We start from the raw sequence: 8563 nt of genomic DNA, 5'->3' as shown, positions 1-8563 counted from the left end.
ATATGTTATAAATGGTACAGTGTATTTTATAAAGCGAAATATGCATTTTTAAAAGTCCTGTTCATATACATTGGAAAAATTCTCAAAGAATTTCCGGTATGTTAATGTTTAAGTTTATGTAAAAATCTCTTAAATAATATAGACAATGATTAAATTATGCCCACTAAGGCCCTTATCCTGCAACGTGGGTATTTTCGTGTATAAAGTTAAGCATATGTGAGATCAGTCTAGAATACCAAGGCTTAGAACAATGTAACAACTAAAATGTGGCTTCATGACTGACGATGTAGCCCATAATACTTTATGGGAATATGATATAACTGGAATATGTTTTATGCTACATATGCCATGTAACATATCTCTGTAATGGTTCTAGTCTGAATCTATTCATCCTATTTGTACACATATCATTTTTGTACTTGAAGTTATGAACATTGTCTGTATACTTGCTTGATTTCTAAGTAAGTTTTGTAAGGCATTTGGTCCCATTCTTTAGAAAGGAATATGCAAAGTTAAGTGCCCAATCAACAAGCACTTAAGGAACAATGGATCTTGGAATGCTCCAATCCACATAAGAAGTCTACTTGAGGACGTTCAAGGTAGTATGTGAACCATGGCTGCTACCTGTAGTTCTGAGTCATGCATGGACATGTGACTTGCGCATGTGATGCCAAAACTCCATCTTGGAGCTGGACATTGCATAGGAGAGAGGAGAGGGTCTCCACCTACAAGAGAGAGTCTATTTAAACCTGTGGGAGATCCCTCCATTTTGTCTTCAACTGGCTAAACAGAGAGCCTCTCCACCCCAAGGATATCTGAAAGAAACTGGAACAAAGGACAATAACCCCAGGGGGTCTGAGTGATTGCTAGACCCAGACTAGTAGGAGACTAATCTGTAAAAAGAAGTTTACTGGAACTGGTGAGATCTTATCTGTATTCAGTTTCTTACTGTATTAGACACAACTTGCGTGTTTTTATTTTATTTGGTAATTCACTTTGTTCTGTCTGTCACTACTTGAAACCACTTAAATCCTATGTTCTGTATTTAATAAAATCACTTTTTACTTATTAACCCAGAGTATGTATTAATACCCGGGGGGTAGGGGGGAAGAACAGCCGTGCATATCTCTATCAGTGTTATAGAGGGTGAACAAATTGAGTTTACCCTGTATAAGCTTTATACAGGGTAAAATGGATTTATTTGGGTTTAGACCCCATTGGGAGTTGGGCATCTGAGTGTTAAAGGCAAAAACACTTCTGTTAGCTGCTTTCAGTTAAGTCTGCAGCTTCGGGGCAAGTAATTCAGACCCTGGGTCTAGGTTGGAGCAGATGGGCATGTCTGACTCAGCAAGACAGAGTGCTGGGATCTCAAGCTAGCAGGGAAAGCAGGAGCAGAGGTAGTTCTGGCACATAAGTTGGCGGTTCCCAAGGGAGGTTCTGTGATCTAACCCGTCACAATGACATTAAACCATTACTTAACCTACAGCTTTCCTTGAATGCTGAGAATCCTGTGACAAAGACTTCTATTGCTCCTTGTATAAAACAGTGCCCTTAAAAACCAAGAGATAAAGGAAAATTCCTGAACTTTGTTTTTCAGAATATTTTTTTAATATGGAATGGCTTAATACTGTCATTGACTGGAACTATATAGGGCTTGGTCGTTCTGTGTCCATTGTTGACTCTGGCTGCAGTGATCCTATGTAAGCCATGAAACTGTTGTGTTGATGTCCCCAATCATAATAATCTGGAGAGAAACTAAAAAACAAAACAAGAATTTATGGCTGAGGCCTTGATTCTCTGTCTCACTTACTTAAATGGTACAGAATATTACTTCATAAATATAGTTTACATAAATTCTAGAGATGCTACTAGTAGACAGGATACTTTGTACTTAAGTCTAAATCAGCTATTTAGCTATGCATCCCAGTTCAGCAGTAATGTGGGCTCAAGGAATTGGTCATGAACTAGAGAGACTTCCATCTTTAGCCTACCAGTTGAAATCCTGTCCAGTTCCTTAGTGACTGAAGGTTTTTACCACCTAATGGCTTCACTTGGCCACACAAGGGGTCAGGGTGGTGTCAAGGATGTTGGACAATAGTATGTCTAGCCTGCCTAAATTCCTGTCCCAAGAACCTGGATCCAGCTGGTAGCATTGCTGGATCTAAACATATTTTGTGTCCACACCCAACATGGTTAATACTTGGTCAGTAACTGGGAGCTTGGCTAGGATGCCATATGGCTGGCTGCCTGTAAACAGTTCCAAACACTTATGTTCTTTGGGTGGCACTCCCCAACCAGCCCTTTGTAAGCAGTTTAGCTGATCCTCTTTTCCTCCCTGTTCTCTGGGCAGTAGGAGATCCCAGACTACAGTGCCAGTACATGCAGGACCTCCAAGTACTCTGTGGTACGCAGAAGGCTGTATAGATTTTCCCCAAATGCAAAGAGTGTGGTAGCTATGAACAGGCAAGCTTTGTTGAAGTATGGTTGCATTATGGGTCGGCAGAAAGCTGCACACAACCAAGTTAAATTTTTAAATGCAAATAAATGAAAAGAATTGGGTTCTAGATGGATGGGAATTGGTTACAAAGGGAATTGTCGTCTTAAAGGTATTTCATTGTGTTTTTATTCCTTTGATAATACTTTTAAAAATAAAGGGCTGACTAGTGGTGGATCTCAAATATATAGAATTCCTGTGTTTCGAAGCAGTGGAAAAGGACACTCCCTGGGCTTAAACCTAGTACTGAGTAAAGTTTCACAGTAAAGTCTCCCCTCTTGCATGTGATTTAATAGATTCTCAAGTACAAAATAAGTTATCTAGGAGCTCCTCCCCTCACGGCTTCATCCCACCAGCTGAGTCTGTTCATAAAGCCTCATGCCCACATCTCTTCTTACTAGAGAGTCTTCACCACAGTCTCTCTCTTTTCCAGGTCTCCTCAGTGGAGAGGTACACAAGCAGCTCTTGCTCCCTTTAGGTTTCTCCCCACACTAGGAAAAGGGCATAGGTGGGGTAGCCCCTGCGCTCCACCCTGAGGCCCCCTCCCGCTTTTTCTCCCCATGACCCCGCCCATGCTCCACCTCTTCCGGTCCCTGCTCTTCCTGTCCTCTGAGATACTTGCTGCCCACTGCTTGCTGAGTCCCTCCATGGGAGGGCTACGCAAGACAAGATGCCAGGCTAGCCTTATGCTCTGTGCAGTCAGTGGATGTGACCTTCCCTCCCTTCCAAGCTGCTGCAGGCCTGGATCACTCAGTGTGTGGCAGGCACCACCATGCTGTTCTCACAGCCGGTGCTAAGCTGGGTGGTTGCTGAGCAATACTGATTGCAATGGCCAGGATCCCCCTGCCACTTACCCCTGGCCAAGAATCCTTCAGAGTGTTCCTGGTAAGCAGCAAGCAGCAATTAGGGGTACCTGTAGGCAGTGAATGCTTCCTCTCTTCCCCCCCACCCCAGTTTTTGTACTTGCTCAAGTTCTGCAATGGGTGGGGGGAGCGCTCAGCTTGGGGGAGGACCAGAGTGCAAGCAGTGGGGACCTTGAGGAGGGGGGTAGGGGAAAGGAGGGACTTGGCAGGTGGTGGGAGTCTGGGGCAGGGTGCAGCAACTCAATGGGCAGGAGGGCCTTGAGGGAGGGGGCCGAGTAGGGGGCCGAGGCCACAGTCCAGGCGACAGAGGAGCTTCTGGTGCTCAGGCCAGCCTCCACCAAGGCCGGAGCCACGCGCTGCCCGTGGAAAAGGAGTTTGCCTTTATACCATTTCCTCTCCTAGCATGTCTTGCTCTCAAGCTTATAGCTCTAATAGAACCTGAACTACAAATCTGAGAGCTTCTATCCTTAAAGGACTGGACTCAAAACTGAAACTACTGATCTGGGCTTGGCCTTTGAAGGGCCAGCACCCTCTGTTATGGCTGTTAATTTAAGATACTATCTTCATTCTGTTGTCCTTGTAATGTTCATGTGCTGCCATCGTTAATGCCTTGCCTCCCAGGCTTATACTCTCACATACATGCATGTCTGTTCCCTGTTCCCTCCTGCTGAACTCTCCTTTCTAATAGATTTTTTTTCTCTACCCGTAAGTATTGTGTCTGAATTTGCTCAAAAATCATGATAAAATACATAGAACATTTTATCGTTCCTCACTGATCACTTCCTCCTATAACCATCCCAATACCTCACCTGCCCTGTATGCCTTGTGGTGAAATGTTCCAGGCCAGATCATCGTCACTGTCATATCGCCGAGGGTTGTCAAAGAAATAGGATCGTGGACTGAATCCATGGCTTGGTACCATTCCTGAATTTGTCTAGGGGAGAAATGATCCATCAGTGAAAGTTGCACCAATTTGTGTCTGAGTGATAGAGATGTCACCTGTTCATTTTCTAAAGCATACCCCTGAGGAGACTTCTTGCCAAAGGCTCCCAGTCAAGAGATATGGCAGGAGTCTGTTAAACTATTTTTTTCCCTTGCTCTCGCCTCCTGTTCTGCTTTCTCCATTTCCTCCCGTTAAACCAGTGGTTCTCAAAGTTTTGTACTGGTGACCCCTTTCACATAGCAAGTCTCTGAGTGCGATGCCCCCCTTATAAATTAAAAACAAGTTTAAATCTATTTAACACCATTATAAATGCTGGAGGCGAAGCGGGGTTTTGTATAGAGGCTGGCAACTCGCAACCCCTCGGTGTAATAACCTCGTGACCCCCAGTTTGAGAACCCCTGCGTTAAACCTAACAACCTCCCACTTCCAATGAGTAGAAGTGCTCATGCTACTGGACCTGCTGCCTCATACATGTCTGCTCTAGGCTCTATATCAATTCCTCTCCACCCCAGCCTTCCCTCCCAATAACACCGCCCACTTGCTTCCCTCAGAGAGAGCAGTCTGGAACTGGCAGACAGAGGAAGAGGCCTACAGTAGGATGATGAGGTTGGGGAGATGAGGAATTCCCAGGAGAGAGGATGGAGACCTGTAGCCCCTGGGCAAATGACCTCTAGTCCAACCCCCCAATGTCCTGAAATTCACTCTCTTACCTTTACTGGCACAGCATCCCCTCCCAGCTTCCCCTCAACCCAGGGAAACTGACCAATCTGTCCCTGTGAAACTATACCCGATTAAAGGATGGGAATAGGATGCTATTATGTCTCTCAGCAGTGATGTACTTATCCACTGGGCCAATCCAGGGGGAAACATCCATTGAGTGAAGGGGCCTACATACAATTTTTCCATTTACAAAAAATAAAACCCCAAACCACTTTCATTTTAGTTTAACTAGTGTTTTTCCACTCTGGCCCACAGTGTGGCTCAGATTCAAGACACCGTCCTACACATTCCCATACACGCTTAGTTTTTTTTTTCTTTTCCATTCAGCGCTGGTATCAGAGGGTTCCCCATTTCCTCCCCCCTCCACACTCTTTGGATACGCTGGGGCAATATTTTTATTCTTGGCCCAGAGAAAGAAAAAGGGTTGATCCTGCATTGTTCTTTGGCATAAAACTACTTACAGACTTTTTTCTTTTTGTATTAAAGAAACAACAATCCAAAACCCAAGCGGTAAAAATGTGTGGATTTTCCCCCAGTTCATTTGCTTGAGACTCTAGCAATGTTAGAATAAGAGCACTCAGTTACGTTCTACAGGCAAAAACAAACGACCAAAGATGGCAAAACAAGAGTATTGCCTTAACAATTCCAGGAACCAAAACTTTATTTTTTGAATAGAGCTAAGCAGTTTCTAGTTTTTAATTTTGGAGAGAAATATGCAACCAACTCAACACTTTCCCAAAGTTTTCTATTTAAGCGATCACCATTTATAAATAAGGAAAGCAGAGCCACATATGGGATTTTCACTAAATTTCTGTTGTTTCTAGATATTTTTTGACTAGTGGATGCAGTTTGTTTTAATAGTAGTGTTTCATATATAATCCTCTTTTCTTGGCCATCCTTTTCCGGTGTATTAATAAGTACTTGGTAGTTCTGCAACTATTAACAAGTGTTTATATTACAGTACTCTCCTGTGACTCATGGACTCCATCTTGTGGCAAATTTGCATGAAAATTCATAGTGTGGCTTTGCTAAAGAATCTAGGGCTTGGGCTTTTGTTGATTTTTTTTGTACTGAAAGTTGTGAGTTTAACTGTCGGGTTGTTTATTTAACATTTTCAGTTTTCCTCTCTCTGTGACATAGATATGCATAAACCTATTTGTTGTTTTTCTACACACACAAAAATAAGGCATACATTTTTAAACAGTGAGGGAAATCAACCATTGGAACAACTCACCAAGGGTTGTGGGGGAATCTCTGTCACTAGCAATTTTTAAACCAAGATTTGGTTATTTAAAAAAAAAAAAGTATAAAAGTCATTATTTTGAAAAAATTCTGTGCCCAGTGTTAACAGGAAGTCAGACTAGATCAATGGTTCTCAAACGGGGGGGTCAGTACCCTTCAGGGGGTTGTGAGCTGTCAGCCTCCATCCCAAACCTCCAGCATTTAGAATAGTGCTAAATATTTTTTAAAGTGTTTTTAATTTATAAGGGAGGGTCGCACTCAGAGGCTTGTAGTGTGAAAGGGGTCACTACTACAAAAGCTTTAGAACAACTGTACTAGATGATCACAATTGTCCTTTCTGGCCTTGAAATCTTTGAATTTCTGAATCTATGAAAACTGTAGCATTTGATCAGACACATTTAACAGCAATATTAGGTAAAGAAAATATCCCCTGTAAAAGGTACCCACAAGATGAGTGAAGTTACACCATTCTCTATTTAAATTAGGACTAGCTTGCTCCTCCTAAATATACCCCACCAAACTTCTAGAGTCCCAGGGTCTTGTCTAGACAAGATGCAAAGGTGTAGTGTTAGAACTTGTTCTTCCACTAACATTTAGCAGAAGAATATAGTCCATAGTTGTTGTCTTTTTTAACTTCAGTGGGACTATCACATGAGTAAAGATTTGTAGTATCAGACCCTAAATGTCTAGATTTTTGCAAAGTAAGGATAGATTGTCTTCTAGTATCTGAACATTTCCCTTTGTTCTGATTGATTTTTGTGAATCCCTTTCATAAAATCCTAAATTCACTAGCAGGAGTGATACTGCTAAAAAAATGAACTTGCTATAACATAACGGTAAAGAGAAAATCCTAATCTGTGCTTTTAAAACCTTGGTTTCTTTTCTTCACAGTTATATAGGGCTAATTCCTAGGCAGTGAAGGGTCCAGGATTTTTAAAAGGCTTGTTTAGTATAATGAACAGGGCTAGAACTAAATGGCTGGGTTTCCTATGGTAGTTCAAGTGATTGCAGTTTAACGGTTAAAAGGCTTTTTCATGAAGATCTGCTACTCTCTTGTTAATCTTGGCTTTGTCATTATGACGTTAGCACTCCTACCATCCTTGGGGAATTAAGCCCTTTGTTCTTCTATAGGGCAGGCACTATACAGCTAACAGCAGTGCATATTTTCCCACACACTTGCCAGTGTCCCCCATATTAATCTGGAGGGATTACCTGCTGCTATGAGAAGATACTTTGGTTTCTCTGCCTACTTAAATCCAACATGTGTTTAGCTTTCAAACCTTGGCCTCACCACTCAGCTGAAACTGCTAACTAAGATTTCAGCTAGTGCCAGTTGTGGTGCTGGTTTTTATGATATGGAAACTTCAAGGAGAATTGGGCTAGGACCATCAAACCCATTTCATATGTGCCACTGAGCAGCTATCAGATGATAATTTGCAGCTGGCTTTGAATCAGTGCCCTAAAAATGAAAGACACTGTAGCCCATTATCAAACTCAAGTGCCAGGTAAATTCTCTACAGTAATAACCTGGTTGGGGAAGCTACCAGACCTGCTGCCTTATACATGTCTGCTCTAGGCTCCATATCAATTCATCTCCACCCCCGCCTGATGATCAAGAGTATTTTATTTTTACTGAGACCAGTTTGAAAATAAAAAGTTAAAATTCAGTAAATTGAGCTCTAAGGATTATCTGAAGGTTGTGCCTGGAAAAGGTTTTACTTACTAGATCTTTTGTAGGGTTTCGAACACGGAAGAAGTACACAACTAAGGAAGTGGGCAGCAGCTCCCAGATAAAGAGGATCACTCCAAATACGACGTACCCAGCATCTCCCAGCTGACATTTCAGATCTGCCTGTTGAAAAGTCAGAGGAGCATGGTCAAAAATGAGAAAGTGAGTTTGTTTTAAAATGTATAAGAAATACAAATCAGCTTTCTTAGAGTGAAAGGCTGATCACAGGATAACTATGAGTTGCCAATGTGATATGACTGTGAAAAAAGCTAATGGTCTTGGGATGCTTCAGGCGAGGTATTTCCAGTAGAGATAGGGAGGTGATAGTACCATTATACAAGGCATTGGTGAGACCTCATCTGGAATATTGTGTGCAGTTCTGGTGCAATTCAAACTAGAACAGGTACAGAGAAGGGCTACTAGAATGATCTGAGGAATGATAAATCCTGTCTTATGAAAGGAGACTCAAAGAGCTTGGCTTGTTTAGCCTAACCAAAAGAAGGCTGAGGGGAGATATGATTGCTCTCTCTAAATATATCAGAGGGATAAATAACAGGGAGGGAGAGGAATTA

At 42.2% G+C, this 8563-nt stretch overlaps 1 protein-coding gene across 2 annotated transcripts in view; it reads right to left on the bottom strand.

The window, feature by feature from the left end:
- Nucleotides 1-1573: 1573 nt before the first annotated feature.
- GPR137B (G protein-coupled receptor 137B) overlaps nt 1574-8563 on the bottom strand; it is a 39955-nt gene continuing 32965 nt past the window's right edge. The window contains exons 4-6 of one of the 2 annotated variants that reach the window (XM_030556947.1): nt 7986-8114; nt 4167-4291; nt 1574-1755 (exon numbers count right to left, since the gene is read on the bottom strand). In XM_030556947.1, coding sequence (XP_030412807.1) covers nt 1644-1755; nt 4167-4291; nt 7986-8114 — 366 coding nt within the window. In that variant the 3' untranslated portion in view covers nt 1574-1643. The remainder of the gene's footprint in view (nt 1756-4166; nt 4292-7985; nt 8115-8563) is intronic. The other variant, XM_030556946.1, reaches the window with a different exon arrangement.

The sequence above is a fragment of the Gopherus evgoodei genome, chromosome 3 (assembly GCF_007399415.2).
Source record: "Gopherus evgoodei ecotype Sinaloan lineage chromosome 3, rGopEvg1_v1.p, whole genome shotgun sequence".
Classification (NCBI taxonomy): domain Eukaryota; kingdom Metazoa; phylum Chordata; order Testudines; family Testudinidae; genus Gopherus; species Gopherus evgoodei.
Note: the sequence above shows the minus strand (reverse complement) of the source record. Positions and strands in the feature narration are given on the sequence as shown.